The sequence below is a fragment of the Clytia hemisphaerica genome, unplaced genomic scaffold, assembly GCF_902728285.1.
Source record: "Clytia hemisphaerica strain Z4C2 unplaced genomic scaffold, Clytia hemisphaerica genome assembly, whole genome shotgun sequence".
NCBI classification, from domain to species: Eukaryota; Metazoa; Cnidaria; class Hydrozoa; order Leptothecata; family Clytiidae; genus Clytia; species Clytia hemisphaerica.
Genome location: NW_027104122.1, coordinates 297,412 through 314,755, shown reverse-complemented (window position 1 = coordinate 314,755; position 17,344 = coordinate 297,412). Strand labels below are relative to the sequence as shown.

Sequence of the window (17,344 nt, the reverse complement as noted above, 5' to 3'; positions counted from 1 at the left end):
ATTTTCTTTTAAATTTTGAAGGGAAATGTATAATATAATTTTTGAATTGTTGATAAATTTGTCTTTGTAAAAGTTTTATAGAGAGCTAAGTAATTGTTTCAAAAAGTCACAAAAAGATTGGATAAAAGTCTTTCAATTTATTCAGATAAACTACCAGCCTAAAGCCTAAAGTAATATCTTTGTTGTTGGTCATTCAGCCATTGCACAAGAAACATGTGTGTTCTTTTTTGTCACTTGCACTATTTTTTATAAGAACCAGTAAATTTTTTTAAAGGTTTGGCTGTCCTTTTTTGCACTTTGAGCCTGAAATTGTTTTTGAATTGCTCAAAACCCGGCGTATTTAATTTTTGAGCCTCGTATTGTTCTTATGAAATTCTTATAAAAAAGAAAGAGTTAAGTTGGAAAACATTATCAATAAAAGTTTGACTTATAAAAATAATTTGTTTAGTGTCGAAATTTCTTCGCTTTGCGAAAACGGAACGGTCGTTCCGCAACCCCTTTTATGTTAGTTTTTGCTCTTTCAGCTGCTGTCAGCCTAGAAGCTGGTTTTGAATTTTGAGCCAAAAATAACTAGTTTTGACTTTTCACCTCAAATTAGGTTATACTTTACAGTACACATTATATTTATTACCAAATAAAGCCTTTGAAACGCCTCTTAAGGTATTTCTGATTGCTTTTAGTTTCAGGGCTAATTTGCTAAACCAAGTTGCTTAAAATTATTTTGCTGCTTTCTAGGCCAGTGTAAAAAATTTGTAACACTGGTTGTAAGGAGGTATTTCGTTATGTCACTTGTCAAATCAAATTTCCAACGAATTTAAGACTTTATTTCAAAATATGTCTCATTTTTCATAATGTAGGCCCTAAAAAGTATAATATATAAGCTACAAGGTATAAACCTTAGGCAAGGGTTTGTGATGATGTACTCTTTTGTGCATAATTGTAGGCGGTCTAATCAAATAGGGAGAGATAAAAAAAGTCCCAAGGTAGTAGGAGGTGCATTAAAGTATTTTAAACATGTTGCTCTAGCTGAAGACGTTTTAAAACGAGTTTTCAAAGAAATTTCAAATATTTTAATTAGATTTCCCTAAAAAATGGAAAATGACCTCTCTTGCAATTTGGAGCAAAAGAGTATTGCAATTGTCTTGAATCAAGTAGTACATTTGGGAGTGTATATAATTCACTTACTTGACACAATTCACGTTCAGCACCACTTAAATTGGTTGATTTGTTTGTCAATACTCTGCAAACAGCACAATTGAACTCATCGATATGTTTAAGCAAAATACAAACTTGTTCAAGATTTCTCAATACAATAATAACTGGTTTGGAGGTCAATACGGTAAAATATTGACCGCAGCCGAAGTACAGACCGAGCTTGCGAGGTCTGTGCGCAGGATAAGGTCAATATTTTATGTATTGACCGAGAAAACAGTTACATTATTGTGTTTATTAACTGGCGAACATTCTTTGTGTGTTTCTCGCCATAAAAAATGCATTTTCCACTCATTTTCCATGATTTTTTCGTTTCTTTTTTTACCCAATGCAATATTTTCTTTGATTTATTCTGACGTCACTTTCTTATGAGAAGTCATTGCAACGTCGGTTTTTTAAATCACGTTCAAACTGACGAAACTTTTCTATAAAACAAATTTCCCTTTTCTAAATCATCGTCAGTTTGACCAAAGCACTGAAGTTGTCTTTACCGTATTATATTGACCGCTAGAGAACCAATCAAAATAGCGCATTTTCTTGTATTGACCGGCTTTTACTTCAACCAGTTAATAAAGTTTTGGATCAACTGGTACACCTATAAAAATGTAAATATCAAAAAAAGTTTCAAGGTTCCTGTCCATAAAATCCATATAAATAAGTCTCCCTTTTCTTAAGAACCTCAACACGCTTGATGTTGTTTCATTAAATGAACAGTTAGTGTTAAACACATGTTACAGGTTATAGGTCACAGGTTAGGATGACAAGTCAACTATAATCAATGTAAATCAGAATAATAATATTAATGTAGCACTTTGAAAAATCGTCAAAAATATCATTCTAAAGGTAATTTGTCAAGATATGATGATTTTTAAAGGTCAAAATTAAACCATATTGTTTTGCCGACCTTTCGCAGTTTGCGCCATGTATAATACAGAACAGATAAAATATATAATATCACACACATTACAAGTAAATAAAAACAAACAAACAGGTAATTTTCAGTAATTTTATGGAAAATTTAAAAAATTTTGCCTGCGGCACAATTTCCTATCAGTGATGAATGCTGAAGTGTTGCACTTGTATTCTACCAATCTTATCTAATATATCGGGGAGGACACTGTTTACAATGCAACTTTAAACCCTACACTCGGAGGAATATTTCATAAGGGGAGAGGGGGGTATTTATATTTTTCCTGATTTACGTAAAGGGGGGGGGTTGCCACTTAAGGGGGGTCTTGCTTGCTACTTGACCCCTCTAGAAACTATGCCTACGGTTTACACTTTCCGTGAAATAAAATTGTTGGAGTTTTTTCATAGTCACTCAGCCGTAATGAAAACATTTATTTTTGAGCAAAAAATGAAGAAATTTACTATCTACTTAAAAAGAATTTTCAGGTTTTCAATTTTAATGCAATAAGAAAAATCAATCGTAAAAGGGGTTACGCACGGAGAACGAGTCTCGTGTTCGCAAAGCGAAATGATTCTATAGACGCCTCAAGCCCACACTAGTTATGTAAGAAGAGGTGAAGGCTATCAATCCGCTGCTCAAAAGAATATCGTACGTACTCTTTTTCCGAAAATCCCAAACCCCAAACAAATTCCGAAAATCCAAAATTTCATAAATCTAAAAATTACAACTTAAAACGGATCAAATCAAAACTCAAAATACTGTGAATCTTGTGACGAGGACGTCATTTTAGCCCTAAATGTCGTCATCGCGAAAGGGTAATAAATTTTTAACTTTACTGAAATAAAATCGGTTTCTAATTGATCCGATAGATTCTGGTCGTGTTCACACTACAGACCTTCCTTAATAAAAATGTAGTTAGGAGAATCTTTTGTTGACTACAATACAGAACGTGCATTTAACAAAGAGTCGAACGCGTAGTATTGTAATTTTTAATCGATCTTCCTTAATTAAGAGTCGTAAGCTCTATTGTCTTAAGGGTAGGGTAGAGGCTTCCCTTAAAACAAAAGATTTTATTAAGGAAGCATAAACAAAGAATGCGCGCAGTGAACAAAAAGTTTTACGATTTCAAAAACGAATGAACTGAGGAAAAAATTAGAAATAGTGCAAACGGTGTTGTTGATGTGCAAGATGAATGCAGTTATTGAGTAAAACCATTAGAACAAATATGTTTGCGGATTTCAAGTGATGTATGGATACCAATATCAACCAATCACAGGTGAAATACGAAACTCTCAATAAAAAATCAACCAATGAGAAGCCTTAAGCAAAATCAATTACCGTGTTATAATAGATCTCGTGAACCTACAAAGAACTGTAATAAACCAGTGTATTCATCCATCGTAAATCTCTTTGTTTAACTTTGATAGATTTAATTAAGTAAACTTTCCAGTGTGAACGCGCCCTCTATCTATCGATGATTACCAATCCAATGAAGACTCAATAAGTAATAGTTATCGCATGACTTTGAGTGCAATACGAGAAATAATTTACGAGCGAGGCGAGCCTTTTTATTCAACGTAAAATTTAATAGATTTAGTCTATTTACAGAAAGTTAAAAAAGAAAAATAACTCGGATAGTTAAAGGAAGCACAATTTCCCGAGTTAGAAAATCAAAAATAACTCGGAAAGCTAAAGAAAGCAAAAATTCCAAAGTTAAAAAATGAAAAATCGAGTGAAAAATAACTTCCGGGTCTCTAGCCCTATTCATACTAGGCTTTTAGGGGCGGTTCAGAACTAGGGGGGGGCTTTTCCTGTACCACCCCTTAACTTTTGATCTAGTGGGTCTTTTTGGATGAAATTTGGCACACAAAATCATTGTGACGTAAGGTAACTTTTGACAAAAAAATTTTTTGATGACGTCACTCATCATGCCCAAAGTGAGCAAAAACCGAAAATTTCCTTTGTTCTTATAAATAGCTATTGTATTCTAACAAAGGCTTTAGAAAAAAGTTGCCTGAGTTTAAAATGCTTATTTTATCCTAAATATTCAATAAATTAAGGTTTAAACGATATATTTGACAATGAAAATAAATTTGTATTGGAAAAGTGTCAATTTTTGTGACACCTTACTGTCAGAAAAGTCATCATGCTCAAGGTGTGAAAATATTTAGGTGTCAAATTTTTTATTATTTTGAAGTTAAATAAAAGTTAGGAATTTACAGAAAATTTCACGGCAAAAGCTCTATTATTTCAGGAGCTATTAGCAATAGTTTGACCTCCGAACAGAAAGAGCCCCCCCCCTAGTACGAATAGGGCTAGATAATTTCGAATGTTTTTGTTCGAAAATCTTGTTAGATTCGAATTTAAGATTCGAACAAAAACATTCGACTGAAGTTCCCGCTGAAATTATGCACATCAAAATAAAGAAAAAGTTTGTCATCCAGAAGCTTCAAAATAAATGCAGCAGCTTTTTCAGAGATGTGAAATGATTATACATTACTATACACAGAAAAAGAAGATGTATTGTATTTTTCGATTGAGAAGAAATTCTTCATTATTGCGTTTCTCTATCAGATTGATAACACTTTTCGATGTTTTTGTTTCGATGCATAGATGAGAAAATGCATACTGGTTTATAAGCCATTAATAGTGACAATGCAACAAAATGGCGAAAACTTCTGAAAATCTTAACACGGAAATTTCATCAAAATATGGATCCTGCACCCCAAATGAATGCTTTATAAATGAAATAATACGGGATAACGATGTCTTGCAGTGTAGGAAGTGTCAAAGATTTGTTCATTATGCCTGTTCGGAGCTTCCAGCCTACCAAGTACAGATTTGCCTTCAGTACAAAGCAAGGAGATTCGAATGTGCGAAATGCATCACGGTCACGCCAATATTATTAGAGAAGTTCAAAACAAGTAAACAAAGAACGACCAATAACAAGGCAACAAATACTGGAGGTAAAGAGAAAGATCAAGATGAGCAATGTGTTTTCGCTAGACTGGATAGACTGGAGAAGAAGATCGACGATCTTGTAAACAAAGATGATGTCGTTAAAGGATCCAAACAACAGCAGACATACGCTAGCATCGCTAAAGATGAGCTAAAGAAAAAAGACCACGATATAGAATCAAAGCAACAACAGACATACGCTAGCATTACTAAAGATGAGCTAAAGAAACAAGAGGTAACGATCAAGAATTTCATCAAAGAAGAGAAAGAAGAAGAAAGATGGTTAAACTTAACAAAGTACAATATCATTGTTCACAACCTCGGAGAGAACAAACATGAAGACCTAGAAGAACAACGTGTAGGTGATAAGGATTATGTTGAAGAAGTTGTACAAAACCAAATGGGATTAAAGGTAAACATCGCCAGCGCAGAAAGAATAGGAGCTCGGAAGGACGAAATGTTCAAAACAAAAAGATGGCGACCCTTGAAAGTCGTGCTAAAGAACGAAGAAGAGAAACGTCATATTCTGGCATCAGTCCACAAATTAGAGAAAGACGAATTTAGAGTATCCGACGATTTTTCGAAGAAAGAACGCGAAACCATCAAAGAGTGGCATAGGAAGGCAAAGGAGAAAACAGAATTACAAAAGGATGGCAGCTGGATATATAAGGTTAGAGGAAGTCCTCGGACAAAACTCTACTTTAAGAAGATCTGTAACAAACCCGTTACTGAAAATGAAATATTGTAAAGACGACTGGTTAAGAGGCCCACCGTGCGCCTACAACTGTAAAATTGTAAAATGTTAAGCATGATTATTTCATAGAGGTCGATAGACCTGAGAAATATATTACTGTAAAATAAATTAAATAGTCTGAAACAACATTTTTGCAACAGGAACTAATTGGGGCGAGCTTTTCGACTTTCAACTATCGTCAAGCTGTAAACGTGTCGAATTTTCGAAGTAATGAAGTGTTGATTGTTGAAGAATTGCACTGGGCGAAAAAAGAGATTTCCAATGTGTGGAAAGGCGTGGAAATGTGACAATTCCACATCTTTCCAATGAGTGGAATGATGGTCTTTCCACATCCATTGGAAAGTTAATAAGGTTACCTTTCTATCTTTCCACAAGGTCATCTTTCTAACTTTCCAATCAGTGGAAAGATCATTACTCCAACTTTCCAACTATTAGAAATTTCACTTTTCAAAATGGTGGAAATACGTAAATGTCAACTTTCTACATCTTTCAACTGATCAAAAATTTCATCTTTCCACACCGATTGGAAAGTTTGTAAGGTTACCTTTCTATCTTTCCACAATATCATCTTTCTAACTTTCCAACAATTAGAAAGTCCATATTTCGAAAAAGTGGAAATACGAGGAAATATCAATCTTCCACATCTTTCCATACTGTTCAAAAATTTTATATTTTCACATTGATTGGAAATTTAGTTAGGCTATCTTCAAGCATTTGAAAATTCTTTTTTCTAAAGGTTGTAAAAACATGGAATTTACGTTATTTCTAAATCTTCCAAGCTATTGGGGATTTGATCTTTCAACAATAATGGAAAGTTACAAAGGTTTGAAATCTGAAGTTCTTTCCAAACAGCTGAAAGCTCTAATTCCCACAAGAAATTAGAAGTTATATAATTAGTGACAAGTTGCGTTTCTTGCATTTAATGCTACTAATCTAAGAGTAAAATATTTCATAATTATATGCTTTTACATCGATAAGTTAAAAGCCACTTAATCATGCATGTGATATGGAAATAAAATCTAGAGTACACAGTTTTTTTCATAAGAATTACATAAATCCAGGAAAGCCTCAAATTTTCTCTATTCAACTATCAAGTATTGTCTCAAACGTGAGAAAAAGAGTCGAAGGAAACAAGAACTAATAATTTCAAATTTCAAGAGCCCAAGAATAATTTTAAGCCTTGTTTATTTTAAAAATGGAAGACAGAAAATTCTAACTGAAAAATATTCGGAGGCTCAGCATGATTTTTAAAAGTTTGCAAATATTTGAGTCTTGCGAATCTTATAATGGCGAGGGAGAAAGCTTGAGAAATTAAATTCAGCTACCATAAACCAGATTTTAACTTCATATCTTGAGGGTTATTTTTTCTAAAATGTTTAGAAAACTCTAAGGTTGCAAAAAAAAATCATTGCCAATCTTGCCTGGACACTCTTAAAAAGCTTTAGAGTATAATGATGAATCATTTTGAGGATCTAAAAACTAATAAATAAATAATATAAAAAACTCTTGCCAAGATAATCTAATTTCCATTGATTTCAAATTAAATGAAAAACTAGAAATAATGGTAAACTGTATATATTCCAAGGAGGATACCAAGTACATCAAATTCATTTGATAATTGTTCAAAAGTCAGCTTCCACTATATAGCTATAAAAATTGGTATGCAGCAATCATTTGAATGGCTGGGATAAATTCATAAGTCGATTTAATCGATATTGAAAATCACAGCATCCTACAACACTTTGATTGGACCATCTCTCCTGAACAAAATAAGTAAATACATAAACATTTAATTTATCAAGTCTGCCAGAAATCTTAGAAACTATCAACTTTGGTACATGATACCAGCAGTCAAGTTGTTGCTTGCATCTCCCTGATGCCTGAAGGAGAAGAGTTTCTAGTACGAATTCAGTTTGTAATGCTCTTATTAGTTAAACTAATTAGGATACTCTCTGATTTTAATTGTGTTGAATACAAAAGAAATTTGAAGAAAAATAAATACTTACAATATAAAATATATTGCAGAACAATGACAATGATTTTATCCATGTTCACAACAACACATTGTCGAACGTTGTGACCTGAGGTGAGGAAGAGTAAAGAATATTTACACACCAGCTTGAATTAAAGAATTATCTAATCCCAGCTGTAAAAAAGCTAAAAGCATTTAAAGCTGAAACTTTTTTATTCTTTTATCCATCCCATTTAAAATGCCTAACATTTTGTGTAATCAGAGTTAACAATTATTTCTATCATTATGAAAAAACCAAAACAACCAAAAATTTAATTCATTCTCATTTTAGTTTAGCTAATTTGTTTTAATTACAATTTTCAAGAGACAATTTGATGCAATATATAGATTTCATACTTCTTTGTGCTGTTCTGTAAATCTTGAAAAAAAATATGGAGCACAACCCTTTCATAACAAATGGACCAGGCTGGACTTAAAAAAGGTTGGTTTGTCAATCCCCAAACCCTAGATTTTGAAGATGGGTAGGTTGGAAGGAAAAATTAGGTTGTAGGGGTTCGAAATACCGTTTTCACGGGGTTACGACATAAGTTGGCGCCCCAAAATGGCATACCAAAATGGCACCGCAAATGGCACACCAAATGGCATAGCGAATTTATCTATGTATCTACGCATCCATGTATCTATGTATCTATATATCTACATATCCATGTATCTATAAATCTATATATCTATATATATATACGTATCTATATATATACGTATCTATGTATACATATCCATGTATCTATGTATCTATGTATCTATGTATCTATGTACCTATGTATTTATGTATCTATGTATCTATGTACCTATGTATTTATGTATCTACGCATCCATGTATCTATGTATCTATATTATCTACACATACATAGATACATGGATATGTAGATACATGGATGCATAAATATGTAGATATATAGATACATAGATACATAGATACAATCATGGATATGTAGATACATAGATATATAAATACATGGATATGTACATATATAGATACATAGATACATGGATGCGTAGATATGTAGATACATAGATACATGAATGCGTAGATATGTAGATACATAGATACGTGGATATGTTGATCCATAGATATATAGATACATGGATATGTAGATATGTAGATACATAGATACATAGATACATGGATGCGTAGATATGTAGATACATAGATATGTAGATATATAGATACATAGATACATGGATATGTAGATATATAGATACATAGATGCGTAGATACATAGATACAAGGATACATGGATGCGTAGATATGTAGATACATAGATACGTGGATATGTAGATACATAGATGCGTAGATATGTAGATACATAGATGCGTAGATATGTAGATACATAGATGCGTAGATATGTAGATACATAGATACATAGATACGTTGATATGTAGATACATGGATGCGTAGATATGTAGATATATAGATACATAAATACATAGGTACATAGACAGATAGATACATGGATATGTAGAAACATAGATACGTAGATATATAGATACATGGATATGTAGATATATAGATACATAGATACATAGATACATGGATGCGTAGATACATAGATAAATTCGCTATGCCATTTGGTGTGCCATTTGGTATACCATTTTGGGGCGCCAACTTATGTCGTAACCCGTTTTCACGTCTAAATTTTTGCTAAATCCCGGAATCTTGAAAATTGAAAAAAATAATAACACCGTCACACCGGTTTGTACAAGTTCAAATATACCGGCTAATGACAAAAAAATAAGGCCAAATACCGTCACCGTCTTATTTTAAAATACCGTTTTCCCTTCTTTTTTTTCGACTTAAAAATGGCCAACCCCGTCCCGTCACACCGTAAAAGTACAACCCCCCCAATAAAGGACGGCTATTCAAGTTTCCATTGAACCTATTTCTATATCTATTTATTTAATTTGAATAAACTTTACAAAAGTCTTGTAAAACATGTATAGGTCTGTTGGCTTTCTCCGGTCTGTTTCTTTAGAATTTTAGAAATACAGTATTTATTGTTGCAATACATTCACTTGAAACAACAATCAAAGAAAGAAAATATCTAGTCACAGTCCCCTGAAAAGGCATTAATGTGATATTGCCAGAGGCATCTCTCAGAAAAAAGTGACAGACTGCTGAAAAAGTGCCAGAAAGAAAGCATCATGTGAAAGAGTGTCTCAGAAAAACTATTCCAGCTAAGACAAAAAGGACATTTTCAGTTCTAATATTCAAGTGGCTAAACTCTGAAAAGTAGCTAAATTTGGTACTTACAAAGGCTTAGGGGAGAAATCAGGTCTTGCTTCAGTCTTCTTCCAACAACTTGGTTTGGCTTGCTTCCTGCTTTCATCAACCAGAATTTTGAAAGACTTATTTTATCCAATGTTATGAATTTGTAGACGAAAATGAAAACCGGGGGTTACAACCGAACAACTTAAAGTCGTTTTTAATTATTTAGCACGTTTAGCACAATCTTTACACTTTGCTAGGTGCATAGAGATTTTAAATTTATTTTAGACTTTTATATATTCTGAAAATAAATCATGAATGGAACGTAGTTGAAAAAAGGATATTTTTACAAGTTATTCTTGACCCCCAGAAATCTTATGTTACTCATTAATATTCAAGATGGCCAACGCGCCATAACCAAAAAAGCGCGCGCACACATTTAGACTTTGAAAAGTGGGTTGACAAATTTTCATTTTCTGATATGCCTAGAATAGATTATGCCAAAAAAGTGAAGCTTTTAATTAAGGGATATTAGGAATAAGTAGGGTTGCTTAATTGAATCGTTTGATCCGGTTCCAGGGATAGTAAATATTTTTGAAAATTTGAAAGTGAAGAAAACAACTTTCCATAGATTGGAAATTCCACTATTCTTCCTAAAATTAGGAAATTTAGTAAAAGTCATATTTTCGAAAATTGGAAAATTGGAAAAAATCTACTTTTAACAACTTTCCATAGATTGGTATTTTCACTCTTCCTAAAATTAGGAAATTTAGTAAAAGTCATATTTTTGAAAAGTGGAAAAGTGAAGAAAGACCGCCTTTCAGCGAGTTTCCACGATCATAGAAATATCATCTTTCAAATTTTTGGAAAGATAGTGAAGATGAAATTTCCAAAATTTGAAATATGAAGAAATGAGATCTTTCAACAAATTTCCACAAAATTGTAAAAATGGTCTTTCGCTAATTGAGGAAAGATGTTAAAGATAAACATTCCAACATCTTTCCAAAATGGAAAGCTCTAATTTCGCCCAGTGTTGATGCTGAAAAGTCAAAGACACAGTTTTGTGGAGGATTGAGAGAGACACAAGGGATTTTTTACAAAAATCCCTCTTTGGTTACCTGGTTTAATCAAAGACATTGAAATTCCCTTGTTTTGTTAAGGAAAATATTCTTGACAAGTATTAAAGAATTTCAAGTTTTTATGGCATGCATTGATAAAAAGAACTGTTTGGTTCTTGTTGTATAAAGTATAATCATGAACTGGTCTTTCAAGTATAAACACGTGCATAAGTACAAAGTGCGCCGAGTAGGCAACTCACATAAGTATATACCGGGTTACAAATTATACGACACTCCCCCACAGAAGTGAGAGACCCTAAAAATATCAAATAAATGTCATAAATCTATCAAAATATAAACAAAACACGATTTAAGAGGACGGTATATCTTCTAATGCGTTGGGCACAAAAGTGATACCCGCATAATCAAGTTCATCAGTTTTGTTACTGTGAATAATAACGAGTTTATTGATAGGGCGCTTTAACTGTCCATTCATTGTCTTAACGACAGCGCCACGTACTTTATCGTCTTTACCTTTGATGAGTTCTTCGATCTTTCCCATCTTCCATTTGACCCTTGGTCCTTGGTCATCAATGAGACAAACGTCTCCAACATTTAGAGTTTCAGTTCTCATGTTGCGATTGGGTTTAACATTCCTCTCGCGTAGACTTGTTAGGTATTCACTTTTCCATTGTTCCCAAAAGTATGACAAGGCACGCTTTATAGCGCCACAGTTTATTTCATTGTCGTTCTCGTTCTCGTCCGTGTTCTTTACGGAAGTCTCAATCTTCCTCCCGTAAATCAGATGGTTTGGGGTCAATGGCTGTGTGATTTCGGAATCATAAATATGCGTTAACGGACGATTGTTTAGAATATTCTCAATACGTTTAAGTAGTGTGGAAAGTTCATCACACGTCAGTATCTCCTTTCTTAGAGATTTGCGTAAGACACGTTTGGTAGACTGAACCAGTCTCTCGAACACTCCACCACTCCAGGGAGCAGCCTCAATGTTAAATTTCCAACGGATAAAACGAGATTTTGCAAAATCTTGTGTAGCATTAGAGGTGAAATTCGAACCATTATCAGAGTTAATAACTTTCGGAGCGTTATATCTGTTGAAGAAACGTTCTAAAATACGAATTAGAGCGTCTGAATCGTAGCTTGTAGCGAGATCAAGGTATACAGCTCGCGTAGAGTAACAAGTTATCAAAGCAATCCACGATTTGTAAAGAGTTTTCTGATCACCAAAATTGTTTCGAACGAATACCGGACCAGCGTAGTCTATACCGATATTCTCAAACGCGTAACTTTGATCGACACGTTCTGATGGTAACTTGGGTTGGTCAGGGTAAATACATCGCTTACCCTCGAATAATCGACAAACTAAACACGAGTTTATCAGTTTCTTGACGAGTTGTCTGCCTTTTGGAATCCAATATTGTGAGCGAATTTCGTTTAAGGTATCTTTCGTTTTGTTATGTCCAACGGTTTGGTGACATTCGAGTACAATCAGTTCAGCTAATCTCGAATCACGTGGTATAAGAATTGGAAATTTCGTGTCGAACGGAAGGGGTGCGTTTCCTAGCCGTCCTTTGCATCGTAAAATACCATTAGCGTCTGTAAAAACGTCCAGACTTCGTTTCAATTGTTCGTATCGCGGTGATTGGTATTCTTTTTGTACTTCAAGGATCCACAGCTTCTTTGCGTTCACTAGATGATTGATTGATTCTTCGGCATCGTGCCTAGTGTTTTGAACACTATGTTTTAAGTTTCTCACGAATTTTAAAACTTTGGCCGTCACCCGAAATAAACGGGATAACGAACCGAATCTTCTTGGATCGAGGATTCCCAGTAAATTCGGGACCTCGACCCCATCACTAAAAATTGTATGACTTTCATCAGATTGTGGTATTTCACACGAATCTGGATCAGGATACTCACGAACAATATTGTAACTGTTAAATAAAACGAGATTAAATGCAGTGTTAGTAGCTAAACAAGTAACTTTCTCTTCATCATCAAGGTCAGAGAATTCAAATTCAGTTCCAACAAACAGATTAACAGTTTCTGTAGTAGAATGTTCATTTTGTTTCGAAAAGTTATCACCTGGCTTTAGGTCTGGCCAGTGTTCTTGTGAGAGAGATAAAAATTCGGGGCCATTCAATCACCTCTTATTTTGTACAATTTGAGATAACAATAAACCCCGGGTTACATCATCAGCAGAATTTTGTAAAGTGTCAATTAGTTTCCAAACAAAAGTTTTTGATTTCCCTCTTATCTCATTTACTCGATTTTGAACAAATTGTTTGTAAACTTTATTTTCGTTTTTGAGCCAACAGTAAGCGACGGTGGAGTCTATCCAAGCATAAATTTTCTCAATAAAAAGTGTATCTTTCAGTTCAGACTTCACTTGATTGATGATGATAGTTAAAATTTGAGCCCCACACAGTTCTAATTTGGGGACAGTACTACCCTTTATGGGTGCAATACGAGATTTGCCTGTAACTAACGATGTGCTTACAAGACCAGAATCAAATTCAGTTCTTAGATAAACACAACAACCATATGCTCTTTTTGAAGCATCACTGAATCCATGAAGTTCACGAGAAACGACCGGATCATCATTTGTAGTATAACAATACGGTCTCAGAAAACTAATATCTTTAATTTCCTTCAAATCAAGTAAAATTTGCTGCCAGACAGAAATTAATTCAGTGGGAATAGTCTCATCCCAATCAGTGTTGGAAATACAAATATCTTGGAATAAAATTTTCAATTTCACGATAAGAGGATTTATAAGTCCGAGAGGATCGAAAATTGACGACGTAAATTGAATAACATTTCTCTTTGTAGGTAACGAAAATTCAGCTGAGTGTAAAGAGTTTTGGAAATTAAGAAAGAACTTATCATTACCTTTGTTCCAAGGGAGGCCGAGCACTTTAGTGAGGTCACATTTGTCGAGGACTTGATTCTCTCCTGTAAAAAGTTTTTTCAGATTTCGTTCGAGCGATTCACAGTTCGATTGAGCTTTACGAAGATTGAAATTGGCTTCAGCAAAATGTTCTTTACAGGACGTATAAAATTCACAGGCTTCAGCTTCAGTGTCTAGACTTGTCGTAAGGTCGTCGACGTGTAAGGAGCGGAGTAGCAGGTCACGAACTGACGTATCTTTTATCTTATTAATATGGTATCTCAGTGTTCCATTTAATAGAAACGGTGAAGAAGTAACTCCAAATAAAACGCGACAAATACGATAAGTAACGAGTTGATTGTTATCAAAGTTCTGAAAATCAATATCATTGGTGTCTTTCAACCATAAAAAACGAACAAAATCACGATCTTTCTCATTCAACATGATTTGCCAAAAAGCTTTCTCGATGTCTGCAACTAAACCAATGTTCTTGGCACGAAAACGGAGTAGAATGCCAAATAATGACGTCGTGAGCGAAGGTCCTGGATCCAAACAGTCATTTAAAGAAGGACCGTAAGTTGTAGAGCTAGCATCGAAAACCATTCTGACCTTTGTAGTTATACGGTCGTCTCTACACACTGGTCGATGCGGTAAATAAAACGCGTTCTCTGGGGCGGATGAAGTTGGAACTTCTTCAATCACACCTAATTCAATCTGTTCTTTGATAATTGTATCATAAGTTTTCAAAAGTTCCTCATTCGATTTGAAATGTTTCAGAAGCACTGATCTGAGTCGACGTTTACTGGTTTCAAAATTATCATTCAAAATTTCGTACTGTTCGAGAAATGGTAGGGAGACCTTATAACGTTTAGCCTCATCATTAAAAGAAATATCATTTTCGAAATTTTCAATAGCAGTAGATTTAATTTCGTCATTCGATTCTTGGACATTTTCACAGTCCCAAAATTTGTTCAAAGTTTTTTGTAAATCTGTGTTCGGTTCGCGTATCTCATACTGGCACTCCAGAACATGCGTGGTCAAAACGTTTGACTCTAACGGATTGTTGTTAATAGAGCCGGACAAAACATAGCCTAGCTTTGTATCAATAGCAACCAAAGTTCCTTTGGAATTTTTGACTTTGTGGTCGTTGAAAAATCTCCAATAATTATCAGCACCAATCAGCATGTCAACGACTAACGGAGAGTTCTTTGGATTCGAATCTGCAAAATCTAACGAAGCAAACTCAGGAATTTCATAAACACTTTCAATATTCTGATTCTTCAGTGGGTGGCAAATTTCGTTGCACAAAGCAGTCACTGGAATTTCACAATTTTTTCCTTTCACGGTAACTTCGAAAACGTTCAGAGTTTTGTTTGTAGAGTTATCATTAAAACTTTTAATACATATATCTTTAGTCGCGATGGGTTCATTTAGCTCGAGTCTTTCAGCAGCTTTCGGTGTAATATACGTAATCTGTGACCCCAAATCAAAAAGAATTCTCATTTTCTGTTCTTTCGTTTTACTCGAAACGGTAGCAGTAGCAGTTTGTAAAAATACATTATTATTCTTTGACCCAGCTACACACGAAACACTTTCATCGTTTCCCTCCTTTTTATTTGAACTGTCTTTCTCTTTTTCTTTCGTGAGAGTTTCAATGTTTTTATCCTGTTCATTGTTTGTACAAATCGAGACGTGGTGTTTTCCTTTACACACAAAACATTTCATATTCGTTCGACATTGTTTTGATGAATGGCCGATCTTGAAGCAACAAAAGCAACGTCTTTCCTTTATTATTATAGACTTTCTGATTTCTTTATTCTCTACTATATCACAATATTGTTCTTTGTGATTTCGTTTACAAAAGATGCATTGTTTTCGCTCACTTGTCTTCGTAGAGAGATTTTTTGAGGAGGCGTTGTCATGACGATTAGATCTTTGTGTGTGACCTAACAATGAACTTCCAGTAAATTTACTCTCTTGTAAACAACTTGAAGAGATTTTTTCGCGAGCTACAAGCTCATTTTTGAATGTTTTTAAAAGTGTTAATAAATCAAATTTTTGTTCATTCGAAATGTTTCTTGAGATAATAAGTTGCATTTCTCCAGGCATCTTATTCATCAAAAGTGGGATCAAAAGTGGCCCATATTCTTCATTTTTCATTTCAAAGGTTTCTAAATTTCGTAGCTGAGTTTCAACGGTGTCGTAAAGGTTTCGTAGAGCTTTCAAATCATTGATATTAGATACCGATTCAAGTTCAATAATTTTCCCCATATGAAACGATATAAGTTTTTCTTTGTTGCCGAAACGCTCTTTTAACAGTTCTAGAGCTTTTGAATAGTTTTCGCTCGATAAATGAAATCCCTTCAATAAATTTTCTGCCTCTCCTTCGAGGTAACCCAACAAATAATTAAGTTTTTGTACATCTGGGATGCTTTTTTCATTGTGAACAGCAACGTTAAACGATTCTATGAATGACTGGTAATCAGCAGGATTCCCAGAAAATTGTTTGATTTTCAAAGTCGGAAGTTTCACGTTTGTTTTTGCTTTTGCGACAGATTGGACAGAACTTACAGGAGTAGAAAGCTCGACATTTGAAGACCCCCCACCAGTGCTCTTTCCCCTAGAAAATTTGGTAACAAAATTCTCAATCTTACGTATTTCGTAGTTTGTTTTGACTTCGTAATCCAATGCGTCATTCATAATCAAATTGTAATCATCATCCTCGGTTTCTTCATCTGCAATTTCTTGGTATAACTCCATGATACTTTTCAATTTTTCTTTGACAGTGTTTTTCAAAACAACGAGATATTCAATTTTGTCATTCACTAACTTTGACTGTTCAGTAGTCATAATCTCTTTGATATCTCCTTCTAATAATTTCTTAACATACGAGACAAGTCCAGCACGCTGTCTCTTTGAATTTTTCTCAGCCATTTTAAATCAATAACTCAATAACCAAATAATCAAATAATCAAAATTTGTTTTTCTTATTTGTTGTTGTTGTATGTTTTCTGTATCTCTTCCAACAACCAAAACACAAATGCCCCAAGTGGCATTCCAATTTGTAAAATTTTAAAAAACGAGTTCAATCCAGTTCGGTATGGACCATGTTGTATAAAGTATAATCATGAACTGGTCTTTCAAGTATAAACACTTGCATAAGTACAAAGTGCGCCGAGTAGGCAACTCACATAAGTATATACCGGGTTACAAATTATACGACAGTTCTCACGAAACGAACGAAAGTGGCGAAAGCTGAATTTATTTGCTTTGGATCGTGTCACGTGTGTGTCGAGTAGTTTT

At 34.1% G+C, this 17,344-nt stretch overlaps 1 protein-coding gene and 1 long non-coding RNA gene across 3 annotated transcripts; both read right to left on the bottom strand.

The window, feature by feature from the left end:
- Positions 1-7,249: 7,249 nt before the first annotated feature.
- Positions 7,250-10,227, bottom strand: LOC136813531 (uncharacterized). Of its 2 annotated transcripts, none has more exons than XR_010847488.1 (3): positions 10,118-10,227; positions 7,837-7,915; positions 7,250-7,594 (listed from the first exon to the last, which is right to left on the bottom strand). It is a non-coding gene; the product is annotated as an uncharacterized lncRNA (long non-coding RNA). The 2 variants fall into 2 exon arrangements; XR_010847487.1 differs by having other exon boundaries at positions 7,841-7,915; positions 10,118-10,226.
- Positions 10,228-11,500: 1,273 nt separating this feature from the next.
- Positions 11,501-16,975, bottom strand: LOC136813561 (uncharacterized). The gene is made up of 2 exons (XM_067070066.1): positions 13,299-16,975; positions 11,501-13,085 (listed from the first exon to the last, which is right to left on the bottom strand). Exons 1-2 carry the CDS (start codon positions 16,973-16,975, stop codon positions 11,501-11,503), a joined length of 5,262 nt encoding a protein of 1,753 aa, XP_066926167.1.
- Positions 16,976-17,344: the final 369 nt, after the last annotated feature.